Here is a 14,288-nt window from a genome sequence, read left to right on the forward strand (position 1 = left end):
GCAAGTTTTGGAAGTTTGTCTGAGTCCTGGATGTTTTATTCACACATTTATCTTGATATTTCATATTTAATTGAGGTGCTGCTGCTCTACTCTACAGGGCTCTGCAGTGGCTGGAATTCACCCCATCTAATGAAATGGAAAGGAAGGTAAAATGGAGATTCTACTGGCTTTAGGCCTAGATTAGAGTTTTCAAGAGTTGTAAAAAAGATTTCTAATGTTGACCATGATGGGAAAACAAGAGGAACTGGCAGAAAAAAATCCCAGCATTAACTTGTGCAGTGGGATGTTCATTATGCCATACCTCACCCTCTCCCCGGCTACAAGATCTCCATTCATATTCTCAAAATAGAGAATAGAAATAAAAAAAATCCTAGAAATTAAAAACTTCTAGAAACCAGAGCCTGACTCCCTGGAGGGGTCTGTGAAGCCAGGATGGGCAGGCAGAGTCTCCAACCACATTTCCCTGCTGAGCTACCTCTGCTCCCCCCCTCTGTCTGAATCCCATCCTCACCAAGGGAGAAGAACAAGAAAAGTTAACACAATTCCCAATTCCAGTCAGCAAAGAATTGCTAACACTGCCTGTTTTTAGTTAATAATAAGATGTATTTCTTTCCAATTGACCTTACTTGATACTAATGCTGTTTGAATCCTAATAAACAGTAGATTTTAAATATTGCTCTCAAGTTTACAGTCCTTAACTGATAGAGTATTCAATTTAGGCTTTTCCAGGGAAAAGAATATCCCTGCCAAAGGAAGCAGGAGCTGTGCTACACCTGAACTGATGCCAACAAGAACTGGGATGGTCACAGCCATTTCTGGGCTAGAGAAGAGCAGTTGGGTTTGGATTTTGAGTCGTCCCACCTGGAAATGAACACACACAAAGGCTGGGGTGACTTGTTGGTCTTCTGAGCTACTTACAGTACCTGTGATTGCTGTAGGTACTGGAGATGAACAAGGTAAACAGCTGGTCTAAAAACCAAGATAGGATCTGTGTGTCTGAAAGCCAGCTGGATCCCATTCATCTTTTGCAGTGTATAGGGAAGTCTTTCGCAGAAAATATGTACTTTGCCATTTAAAATGCACTTTTTTTTCCACTGTGTACACATAGTTGTTTCAGTTGTAGTCAACTGGCAATTATTTTCTCACAGAATTTAAGAAATCACAAAAACCCCTACATTTACTGATTTTAATAGCAGATGTTCACTCACTAATTCCATTACCTTGTGACTACTTCCTATCAATCCATTAATTGCCAGCTGCTCAGCCAAACAGAGAAGTGCAGCTAATCAGATGGTGTTGGGAAACAGCCAAACAGGAGCTGCCTTCTTCCCTGCTTCTTAAATTAGCAGTCACTGGGACAGCCATGGAAACCTGCACTCCTGGATTGAGATCTTGATGTTTTACTTTCAATCTGAGAGCACAACAGCGCCTGAAACTGGAAAGGATCTCACGGTGGAGACTTGGTACTTGTGCCCCTCTCCTGAATTGCTTCACCCAGTGCTGCCATGGAAGGCAGGAAAGGCACTCCCAGCACTAATGATGAAAATGCTCTACCTCATCTGCATTATAGCCATATCAGTTATTAAGGACAAATGCAAATGACTAAGCTAATACTAAAAAGATCTGAGCCAGAACTAAGAGCTTAGATGTGCTTGGCCTAACAATTTTCCTTTGCAAGCTCTGCAAAAAGAGATGTTTCTGATTGGGTTTTTTTCCACTTGGAAGTTTAAAGTAAGTTCTCAGTGCTTAAAACATCTCAATGAGGGTGGTAAGGAGCCAGGTCTTCTTGGCACTGCAGGGAGAGGGACAGCCTCCCTCCAGAGGAGGAGATGAGAAGGGTATTTAATGCAATTTGAAAGAATCTGAACATCTCCCAGCAGAGTAATTTCTCTGAATCAGTGAATAAAGAGATACAAACGTGCACACTCCCTCCTCCTTCACCTCAAATACAGCCACAAAAACGAACCTTCTAAGAAGCAAACAAACTCCTGTCTCCCATTTCACTCCTCCAACATATCCCAGTCCCATCCAGCAATCAGCTCCCTGCTCTGGAACAGGACAGAATAAATCTAACAACATGAAAAATCACATACATTGTAGAGAAGGTTGATTTTATAAATGTTGCAATATTCTGAAAACAATTCATAATGGATTGAATGCACAGAGAGATATGAAATTACTGATGTTAGAAATTCTGTAATGGGAAATGTTTCTATTGTGAGAAGAAGTGTTTCAGAGCATTCTGAGATGGCCACATTTTTCTGGCTGTCAGGTAAATATTATGAATGTGAGTTGTAGAGCACACAGAAAAATAGCACCTCTCAGCAATAATTACACAGCCCATCTGTACTCTCTTCAGGGAATTTAAAATCATGTCATATACACCCTTTACAAATGCCTTAACAATCCCACAAAATCAGGAGAAAAACAAAGCTCAAAGAGAAGGAGACTCAGAAGTCTCTATTGCATGTTTAGATGGATCCCACTGTACAAATAATGCCTTGCTCCATTTATCAGATAAGTTTCTGAAGTGCATTGGGGTGAAATTCTCAAGGAATTATGAAATATGAAAATTAAAATGCTGTATTTTTTTAAGCATTTTAATTACTTTTAAATTTTTTTCTGTTTCTCATTTGCGCTCAACAAAAGCACCATTTATTCCTAACTGAGACCTTGACAAGAGCATGAAAGATAAGAGAAAAGCAGGAATACAGCAAGCATGAGGGGATGACAACAGAAGAAAAATGGACAGCAGGAAACCAATTTTCAGAACTACTCCTACTCAGGAGAAGCACATCCCTCAGCAGCTCCAAAGAGCTGTTTGCCAGAAGGAAAGGGAGGGAGCACAAGGAGGCAGAGGGTGAGATGTGAGCAAGAGGAGGAAGCAGGGTGCAAAATATGTCAGAAAAGTAAAAGGAGAAGCAGGGGAGATTTGGGAGAAAGTAAGTCTCAGATTTCTGGCATTTTTTGTCTCATTACTCTTTGCATATCTAACACAAAAGGAGCAGCTTAAGGCCCTGGTTTGGGTTTGGTTCCCAGAATTTCAAGCCAGCCTAACTCAGTATTTCAGTATTTCTCACCAGCCTGTTCCCAAGCACATCAGAGAAAGTGGCCTTTCAGTGAACAATCCAAGATTACCACAGTCTCAGCTCCAGACTTGGCTCTTGCTAGCCTTCCCTTCACCTTGCTAACCCCAAACCTCTCCTCTGCCCTCTCCCTGCTCTTTGGCTGGAATTGTGTACACCAGTGTGTTTTTAGCCAAGTAAGGTCATATTTGCTACAGGTGCACTGTAAAATAAAAATCTTCACATTATGTAGCTACCGCTCTCTGGAGCTGCATGTTTCAGGAACTTCCGTGAAAAATCGTCATGCTTTTCTTTAAAGGGCTCATCTGAACTTCCCTTCTGAAAATATTGTCACTGAGTAGATTTTTCTGAGTTTCAGGAACAAAATTATCCTGTAACAGTAAACTGCTACATTTATTCATAGAATCACAGAGTGGTTTGGGATGGAAGGACCTTAAAAGTCACCTCCTGCCAGGCGGAGGTGACACCTTCCATGAGACCAGGGTGCTCCACCCAACCTGGCCTTGAGCATCCACTGGTCTTTCCAGCCCAAATCGTGACTCAAGTGTACTTCGCCAAATTCCACCCCAGACTGATCCTCATTTGGCATGGGCTGCAGAGCAGGTCAAGCTGAAGAACAGCTCTGAAAATGAAGAAATAACAGGAACTGGATGCAGGAGGGAGAAGAGAAAGGGTGGTGAACTCAGGGTCCCTGTCAAATTCTGCTTTGGCCATATGAGAACCTCACTCAATAACAGAGATTGTTCTGAGCCATTTGAGCCAAGTTTCAAACCCAGCAAGCTTCTTCAGATGTGCAGTAAATCCCTGCAAGGCTGCATTTATCACAGGGGCACTGCCAGACCTGCAGCCACAGTGCTGCTGGTGCTGCTATAATCACACCACATCATGTTAGAGATGGCTAAGAAGGTTTTGTGAGCCTGGCCATTGTGCCTCCCTAATTTATGGTGTTCCTGTCAGGGAGAAATCAAGTTTCATAGTTATGACATTTCTTTCTGGAGCACTAAATGTTAACTTTGCTGATCATGCATATCTTGGTAGAACAGCTTATTTCTAAATGGCAAACGTGATATAAAAAGCATAATGACTTCATTCAAAACCTTACAAAGCAGCTGATTCTCACACCTATAGAAAACAGGCCAAGTGGTATTTCAGTCATCAGACTATGGAAACAGACACACACTCAATAGATTTGATTCATTTCTCCCATTTTAAGTAGAAACATGATGCTGGTATTGCACTCTATTGAAAACTAGCTATGTTTTGTACTTATTAAATGCACTTAAATAATGTCCTGTAATAAAAGGACTCCTACTCACAGCAGGAGTAGCATTGCTTTTCTTTTTTTTTTACATGTTTCATTTTGTACAAGAATTTCATGTTAACTGGATGTTAACTGGTCATCATTCTGTGCTGGATGATTGTACATAAGGGAAAGAAAAGACAAAAGGAGCCTCACACTGTTACAAAATCCATCTACACTTTCAGCACTCAGGACAAACTAGAGAAAGATGCAGCACCACTTGACAGGTGAGAGTAACACAGCAAAGGATGCCCACTCTGCCTCTGTCACGTTGGCTACTGGTGCATTTTCCTCTGCAACATGAGAGGAAATAATTCCCACCAGAGTGCTGGCCAGACCTCGTGTTGCTGTGAGGAGATATTGTGTCTCCTCTGGTGCAGGTGTTGGGGAAAAAATTGCTGTAAACGAGTAACTCTCATCAGCAAGGGCCTGTTAAATAACACCCTGAAACCCAGCTGCCTGCAAAAAGTGCAGGTTAAATTACAAAGGACTGGCATTGTTTACAAATATGTATTTAATCTTCATGTTGACATATTGGTAACATTTAGAATACAATCAAAGCTTCTGCAAGTTTACTTGCTGCTACAAATATTCCACTGCTGTGTTTAAATTAGGTCTCTGAACACTTAAAGGAAAGGTTATGGTTTAAAATGAATGGAATTTCAACTAATTTCTAATAGTTTAATGACTTGCAGTAACACAGTCGGATATCAGAGAGAAATGTTTTCTCCACCCAGCCAACAACTGTGCAAGTACAATGATGATAAAGAGAAGTTTTTACACATCTTAATCCTCAGTAGGGATCCTAATGGGAAATAAGGGAAATGTCACTCCTGAATTTTCCCAGCCTCCCTAGAATTCAAGAGGAAAAAAAAAAAGTCAACAAAACCAAATAATTCAGAACAATATTTGCCCTAATCTGGACATGGACTCCCAGTAAAAATAAGAAAGAATCTGAGGTAATTTTGGAGATGCTTTGGGCCAGAAAGCAAATCAGAAGGAAAACAAACCTCTCCAGAGCCTCAACAGAGGGATGTAGAATTTTACTGCAGTGATGTGACAAGAGACATTTGCTGTGCCCCTTGAGAGGATGCTGCTATCAGAACACATGGGCATGAACAACAAACACGTGCTTGGTCACTGCGAGTTCCTTTCCCTGCTTGATTTAGAAACAAAATCTCCCAAAGCACCAGCCTGTGACAAAAGGAAGTACAACACAACCCTCACTAATGCATTCTCACAACTGGACTGTAGTGTTTGGAACTGCAGTGTTTCTCAAGGATAAAATAATGACACATAAAATTAAGATGTTTTACAATAAAGATGTGAGAGCAAATAAGTTCAGCTAATCAAGTGAGAGTTGTAAGAAAAAAGCAACTCAGAAGTCAGATTCTAGAGTGACAGGATAGATGAGTTTAAATGAACACAAATATTGAAGACATTTACTTTCCAGAACAGATAGCTCTATAGACTCATATATTTAAACCCAAAGAAAAATGGATTAAACTAATGAACTTTCAAAGCTGACAACATTTTACTTTGTCAACAAGAAACCCACATGTGCATGCAAATACACACACACACACGTCAGACTGGTAACACCTTTCATTTTTGCTCAGTAAAAAGTGGACACACTGTTTTAGAGAATCCCATCACACCAATCCTTCACATACACTGATCCTACACACTTCTATTTTGAAAATTTCTTGTTTTAATGCATTTTTGAGTGTGTGACAGGACAGCAACTCTCCACACAGGCAAGAACCTTTCTGAACAGCCTACTTGGCAGAGACTACGACAAGCCTTACAAAATACAAATATGTTTTAACCAACCAGAAGGAAGTTCAGATTTGGCTACCAGAGATTCTACCCACTGAAGTACTTGCGATAATTTACTCAGGTATTACCTGCTCTGGTTTTGCACTGCTAGAATTCCTGTTTTGTTCTTCAGCCTCACTAAGGTACTTGTGATAATTTTCTCTGCTATTTACCTGTTCTGGATTTGCAGTGCACTAGAATTCTTGCCATGTCCTACAGCATTTTCTCTTAAATTTGACTTTAAAACAGCATTTTAGGAGAGTTATGAAGGTTTCAGAAATCTCACTCTAGCCTGTAGTGTCAGTGTCCATTTTTAATTACACTACAGACTCACTGACAGATCAGAGCAGCAGAACTCCGTGGCTGCAGTGTGGGTGTTGCTCAGTGTTGGCCAGGTGAGCTGGAGCAGTGTGAAGTCAGAGTCTCATCCTCCTCCTCGCTGAAAGCACCACTGCAGATCCCTGCACGCCACAAGGAATCCTTACCTTGATGACGGAGGCCCCTGCCCTGGAGAGGGGGCTGTGCATCTGCGCCGCCGCCGCCATGTTGGCGATGGTGTTGAGATGGTTCATCTGGTTCATGGCCATGGCCACCGAGGCCGGGGGGAGGCTGACGGGGAGCAGGGGGTGCGGCATCATCATGAAGGGCAGGTCTATCCCTGTGGAGAGCACAGACACATCACTGGGGCATCCTGAGGGGCCGTGACACCCACCATGTCACTGGGACACCCTGAGGGCCCACACCATCCACCACGTCACTGGGACACCCTGAGGGCCCACATCCCATTGCAACATCCACCATCCACCATGTCAGTGGGACACCCTGCAGGGGTGACACCATCCATTGTGTCCCTGCAACACCCTGAGGGCCCACACCATCCACCATGTCCCAGGACACTCTGAGGCCCACAATATCCTCCACCATGTCCCTGGGACACCCTGAGGGCCCACATCCCACTGCAATACCACCATCTACCATGTCCCTAGGACACCTTGAGGGGCCACACCATCCACCATGTCACTGGGACAAGCCCACACCATCCACCATGCCCCTGGGACACTCTGAGGGCTGTCACATCCCAGTGCAACATCCACCACTCAAGCCCAACAGCAGCAATTCTTATCAATGCTATGGTTCCACAGGGGATAATTGTCTGTGCAGCCCAGGAAAGGCTGGTTTGTACTGGGGAGAGGAACACACAGCTGGGGAGTGACAGAAAGTAAATATAAAAGTGCGCCAGTTTAGTGATCTCTTTAGTTAAGATAACTAAGGAAGGAAAAAGACCCACAAAACATGCATATAATTTGCATGTTTTCCAACATATCAGATGAATATTTATTAATAACTTTATCTGATCATACACTCCTACCAAGACTTCTTCCCATTACACCTTCTCAGCAATGTCACACTAGATTCTTATACTTTATTTCTCAAATCCACAAGGCTGTGGCTTGGATTACAGACACCACCGAGCAATTGTACAGAAGGTCTGTGAACTGCAACACATAATGAGAGGTTAAAATTGTTGCCAGAGGTTCTAATTTTCAAAATGTCACTTTAAATTGTCTTCTGCTATGGATATAAACCAATTTAAGAAGGTATGAAATTTATTTGGATCAACTTGCAGATCTTGACATTGCCAAAAAGGTGAAGTTACTGCTAGCAAGAATTGGATTCTCATACTTCATTAATATCCATTTCAGCATGTGTATTACTTCTTGTATTTAGTAATGACTGCACTGGAAAGAAAGAGCAAGACACCAATTCACTGAAAAAATAGTTATTGTGCATTCAAGAGTTCTTTAGAGGGATCACTTGGAGATAGCTACCATCAGGCATCCAAAATTAATTTTTCAGGATAAAACCTGAAAAATCAAAAATCAAGACCCACTCTGCCACGCAAAAATGTCTTATCATTTTTCTAAATGACATTTAGATAAAAAATCCTCATTAAAAACTTCAGGTGCAAGTATTAAATAACACAAACATATAGCTAGTCATTACCACAAACTATTGAGAATGCTTATTGCTAAAAAGTTTTCAACTTTTGGGTTTATCCTAACTATTTTAAAGGAGAAGGCCAGTCACCAGAAGGCCAGTTTCTGGTGTATGACAGAACTAACAACAAGAAATGCCACTGACTGACATATCTTATCTTATTCCTACAGAATTTGACTCCAGTGATATAAAAACACCACGGTGCCCACCAGGAAAGGCAGCACTGCAATATTCCCAGCTCCCACACTATTCCTGTTTAACATGAGCATATCATGATCAACAACTGTGATGTCTAATGACTCACTCTCTATTTTATATGATGATCCACGCCAATATTAATTACGATAGGCAATAAGCAATGCCCACATACATCTCCCCTCACTTCAAACCACTCTGACAATCCCCTCCAGTGCCTGCATCCACAAGCCTTTGTTCCCCTGCAGATCTCCCTTAACAGCCCAATAATCTTTCCTCATCCTCTATAGAGTTCCAAAACTCCCAGACACCATCTGGCCACATTGAGTTGTATGTCTACTTAAAGTCCAATTGACATGCAAACTAAATGCAAACTACAAACAGAATTTAACAGCACATCACCAGTTTTAAGACACAATCCGTCAAACATTTCAGAGGACTATGAGGAAAATATATCCTGCACTTGCAAATCATTGGGCATAATGTCTGACATCCAGTAAAGCCTTTAACAGCCTATAGACATTCACCTACTACAAAATCCGCTGGAAAATATCCTTAAGAGAAAAGAACACAATGTGTCTGTGTCTAAAAGAAATCCAGGTATTGAATAATGCAAGAATATAAATTGAAAGCACAAACACAGAGAATTTGAGTCCTATGACCTGGTGATTTTTAACTACTGACTCTTAATCCAAAATGCTCAGGTCCACACCTTCCCACAAACAATCAGACTCATTTTGTACAAGTCATTTCAATAGCTGTGATTTGCTCAGATCTGGGGCCTGGCAGAGGAGAATGAACTGACTACTCCAAGAATTGTGTAAGGAGCCAGAAATGTCACTCGTCCACTAAACTAAAACCAAAAATCAACTTTCAGAACTTGGAGGATAAAGTGCTTAAACAAGCAACGAGAGTCCATAAATGAGTTTTCATTCTTCACCCATCATCAACTATAGGAATAACTTTACTCCTAAATAATTTTTAAAATGTTAATCCCAAATCAAATCCTTCTTGGAATACTTTTTCCTTCCCTTCCTTCCCTCTTTGGGTGCACAGGTGTGGAACCGATGGCTTCCCACCTGCTCCCTTCCTAAGGGAAAGAAAAGAGATGGCTTTTTGGAGAGCCCTAAGTTCCAAATCCAACCTGTGTCATTTTATTCCAGTTGTTTTGGATAGCTGGGTTCAGTGCATGACCATTTAACTGGACATTTTGCATTTATTCCTTGGTCTCCTATTTTATTTGGTGGGTCAGCATTTCCATCTGGAGGAGAATTTTGTTACATAGCTAAACTTTTAAGCAATTGTATGATTATTTTCCATGGAAATGACAATTAAAGACTGACAGTCCCAAACCCAGTAGTGAGCGACTGAGTGAATTCCAAGAGGGAACAGCCACTCGTATTTGAACTGATGGCAGAGGGTGCCTTGGACACGAGACACGAGCGCAGCTGGCAGTGAAGGCCTGACCCTCCTGTCACTCCCGTGTCCCCCATCATTCCCCGCTCCCTGAGGCTGGGAGGGAAGGCAAGCCCAGCTCCCAGCAGGGCTCCAGGCTCTCCTCTTTGCCAGCAGGACCCCGGTACGTACTGTTGGTGAGCAGGTGGTTCTGCTGGAGAGGGCTGAGCGGGTGTGCACTGCCCAGGCTGGACTGCCCTGACAGCGTGGGGTGCCCAATGCTGTGCTGGGATCCCGTCGTGATGGGAGACTGCAGCTTGTCCTTGTCCCAGGAGGATTCACTGCCACCTGCAAAACAGGGCACAGCAAACCATGAGTGGCATGTACCTTTACTCTGAGATATTTTGCTTGGTTAGCAGTGAGCCAAGACTCCTTTACCAGAGCTGAGCACCTGGCACCTGCACCTGAATTTTTCAAAAAATAAATTAGTAAGTAAGTACGGAGCAAAAAAATATTTTTAGACACTTTCAGCATCACCTACTTTCAAAATATTGGTTTGTGGAAACAGGAAAAGCTAAATGTCTGAGGATGAAATCATCAGTGATGATTAAATGAATTATTAGAATGGGAATATCTGAGAGGCTGAGCCATCATCTCCTGCTGTCACAGGACACGAGGCCACCAGTCCCTGCCAGACACTCATCTGAGTCCACCCCTGTGCTCATCACGTCTCTGCACTGTCAATCCTGGAGGCACTTGGCCATTCCCTTCCTCCAGTGCCACTAAATTCCAGTTGGAATTCAGCCCTGAAGATTTTACTGCAGTTTATCCTCGAGCTTGGTTATCTTTGAGCTTCAGCAGCTCCTCCTCCAGTGCTGGGCCTGACCCTGGGGATGCCCCACGTGAAACCCTTCACTTTGTGGGTTAAAAGAGCTGGGCACAGGCTGTGCTGGGAAATCATCAATATTCAGCAATTTCAACTCAGGAGTCCAGATATCTATTATGCATAGTAATTACTGTCTACAACAAGCACAAAGTCTAGAAAACAGCACTTGGTGTCTCGAATCTCTGTCTGGTCTTCTGCAGCAATTTTACAGACTGTAGTTTCTTCAGTATTACACACTTGAATAACAAATTCCTTTTAAACAGCAGGTTAAGTAGACCATGTTACTGAATTCCAAAATACATCTGGTCCACAAAACAGAAAACCTAAGAAAAAGTTAGACTGAACATTTCTACAGTTAAAAGGTATTTTAAGATCACTCCCCTCTCAGGTACACCCCACACTGTCACTTAGATTATAGATTGTTAGAAAAACATGTAACTGCAGTATTGATTTTGTTTTGAATTTATGAACAAGGATCTCAATTAGAATAAGTAAATAGATTACTGGAGTGCAGCAGATAGAGGCAGCAAGCAAAAAACCATTTTAATTGAATATGAAAGTAACAGAGAAATTCCATTCTTTATGACAACACTTGGCTAATAAACATGATTAATACTGCTAAATGCAAAAGTTTGAAAGATCAGTGATTGAGAAAAAAGGAAAACACTCCATCATTTTAGCACTATGTCCAAGTATGAATTACCTTCCTACAAAAGAGTTGTAATTTGTAAAATGATGAGTAATACACTGACAAAGAAAGATACACTAAATTATGCCATGTGATATAATGTAGCATGGCGTGGTGCAGTAATTAGAACTACTACAGTTGAGGCTGTGTCAGCATCTTTGTTATTTAATATACTGTATATCAGCTCTTTCAAATAATATTTGACTGCTACTTAGTGTGGAAGTTGTTCACTTTGACTATTGTGAATCTGCAGTGCTATTATTTGGTGTGTTTCAGAAGTTAAATGTGTGATTTATGAAGGACTTTTGGAAGAAATGTTGAGTATTTGATTTTAACAAATGAGTTTTAATTTTCTCCATGTGCTTTTTCAACAAATTTAACATTTACACTCTATTCTTCCCCAAAAAACACACATATTTTTCCATGGATTTTTGCTTAGGAACATATTTTGTAGCTATAATTTCACATATCAGGGCACTGGACACAAAAATTGGGCCAAAGGCAGTTTGTTGGGATTTCTGAATGAAAAGAAAAAACTGAGTCTTCATTTGAAAGTTTCCCTCTCCCCGTGTTCCTCTGCCCTGGGTATTTCCAGCCCTAGGCACAGAGGGTCTAAACTCAGCTCATTGAATTAATTCTGGAAGTTTCTCTTGCCTTTCAGAGCCTCATGGCCCTGAGGCTGCAGCAGCAGAGCCCCCCCAACTCTCATTCCCCATGAAAATTCCATTATTCCCAATTTACTGATGGAGAATTGCCCTGAGAGAAAAGCAACTTGCTTAAGGAAACCCAGGAAATCTGCAGTGGAAGGAGAAACTGAATTTAAATTATGTCACACAGTCCAAATCACTGGACCAGTTCTCCTTACAGACGGGGACAACAATAACTTTTCCCCTCTGCAAATTCCACTTGTAAATCTGCTCCAGTATTCAGTGCCAGCAACACAAGAATAAATTGCAATACACTTATCTCTGCAGACCATTCCTGTATTCTTATGTTCCCTATCACTTCTCCTTAGAGAAAGAAAAAAATACAGCTGAGCGTACAATGTCTAATAAAAGTGATATTAAATGAAATGCATCCTTAGCCTGCAGTGTCCCACAGATAACAGCTCCATCTCTCCATCTGGACTGCATTTCCTGTGTGGTAGGAAGCCTCTTAAAAATGAAATAATAATTAGAACAGTTCTTACCTAGAACTGCTCAGGTGTGAAGTGTTTTATAAGGGCAGAGTGCTCAGCTGCAGGGGGGAAAGCTGAGGGCAGAATTAGGGAGCTCCTGCTACACCAGTGAGGAAACTGAACTGGAAACGAGTCAGGGCTCTGGTCCTACCCCTGGGCCCTACAGAAACCTCTGATCCATCCTACCCACAGTCCCTCCGCACAGCTAAAAAAGAACAATTCAAAAGAACAGTTGCATTCTTCCCTGGAGTATCTATGCCCATAGGGTAAGAAAAAGATTACATACAAATTTACAGCAAGCCTGAAGCAGATTCACAGTAAAAACCAAGTATGTGACATGCAAACCTGTGCTGGTACACTCAGTCTTTAATTGCCATGCAGTGTTAAAAAAAGGTATTTATTTTTGAGCATACAATTTTCTTATTTGGTAACACACTTGTCAGCATGTTTGATCAGCAAATACATATCTGACATGCAACATATCAATGTGTATTTTCAAATTCTTTGTTGCCATAACAATTAGAAGCGAATACATCCATATAAACTGAATCCTTCCTAGTGCTTAAAATTCATGTTTAACCACAATTTTTCAGATTTCTGTTCATCACCATTTTTTGTCCATCCATAAGGCAAAGATATCACATTTTGATTTTTTTTATTTCAATTCTGTATTTTGTATTATGAGCTTACAGTACATACAAAGATGTGTTTTAGTAATTTCTTTTAGGTATATAAAACATAAAGGGAAAAATATATGGAAAAAAATAAACATGCACTCCTAAGAAAAATGAGACAACAGGAAACAGCAATGGGACCTACCTCTTTTATACGAAAGGAAATAAAACTTTTTATTTATTTTATATAAGAAATAATATTTCATCTTAAAATATGAGTAACTTGATACATGAGTGTCATAGGAATATTATTAGAGCACCCAGAAGTTATTTGTCAAAATGCCACTACATCATTTATGCACCTTACCAAAAGCTTTATGTTTGACACTCTTACCCACTACCCACATGACCTTCCCTCCAACAGAGAAAAGTGAAGGACAGAAAGGTGATTTTTTCCTTATCCTGTGTGCATTCTGTCGATGCTGTCCCAGAACAGGCTGTCCTCAGCACTGGCAAAGGGAAAGCCAGAAAGGAGCAGCCCCAGAGCTCCTGGTGCTCAGCAGGTGCAGGCACAGAGCTCTGGGCTCCTGACCACAGCCTGAGAAAGGGCAAAGAAGAGACCTCTGGGCTGCCTCCCCCAGCTAGCTGAGAGCAGCAGAGCTGACTGCAGGCTCTGCCTCCAGGGGTGCTGCTGAAAGCACAGAGGGGTTAAAGAAAGGCCTAAAGAAAGAGTCTGCAGTGTCCAGGGCACACAGAGAGATGCACTCCGTGTGGATTTGGGCAGTTATTTAATGGGCAATAAATGAAATCTGCTATTCGCCAGCCTGAACAGGTTATTTGAGAGAAGTTATTTAGCAGTGCATGAATTACACTAATGTGGAACTAAGCAAAAACAGAAATCAGGTGAATTTAGGAGTTAAATCACAGGTACTGTGAACAAACAGGGAAAATCAGCCCAAGCAGTACATTCACCTGTTGTCAGTGACAGACCCCACAGCCCCACTGGAAGGTGATTTATCATCACAGTGTCTCTGTTTAAGTTTTGTTTTATTTATTTGAAGAAAATGCAAGCGGTAAGCTCAGCTTCACTTTTTCTGAAAATGCTGCTACTCACCCATTATTAACTTTAGG

General features: G+C 41.5%; 1 protein-coding gene across 2 annotated transcripts in view; it reads right to left on the minus strand.

The window, feature by feature from the left end:
• DACH2 (dachshund family transcription factor 2) overlaps window positions 1-14,288 on the minus strand; it is a 236,029-nt gene that overhangs the window by 48,164 nt on the left and 173,577 nt on the right. For both annotated transcript variants that reach the window (XM_059482899.1, XM_059482900.1), the window contains exons 4-5: window positions 9,985-10,140; window positions 6,690-6,862 (exon numbers count right to left, since the gene is read on the minus strand). In XM_059482899.1, coding sequence (XP_059338882.1) covers window positions 6,690-6,862; window positions 9,985-10,140 — 329 coding nt within the window. The remainder of the gene's footprint in view (window positions 1-6,689; window positions 6,863-9,984; window positions 10,141-14,288) is intronic.

The sequence above is a fragment of the Ammospiza nelsoni genome, chromosome 15 (genome assembly GCF_027579445.1).
Source record: "Ammospiza nelsoni isolate bAmmNel1 chromosome 15, bAmmNel1.pri, whole genome shotgun sequence".
NCBI lineage: Eukaryota > Metazoa > Chordata > Aves > Passeriformes > Passerellidae > Ammospiza > Ammospiza nelsoni.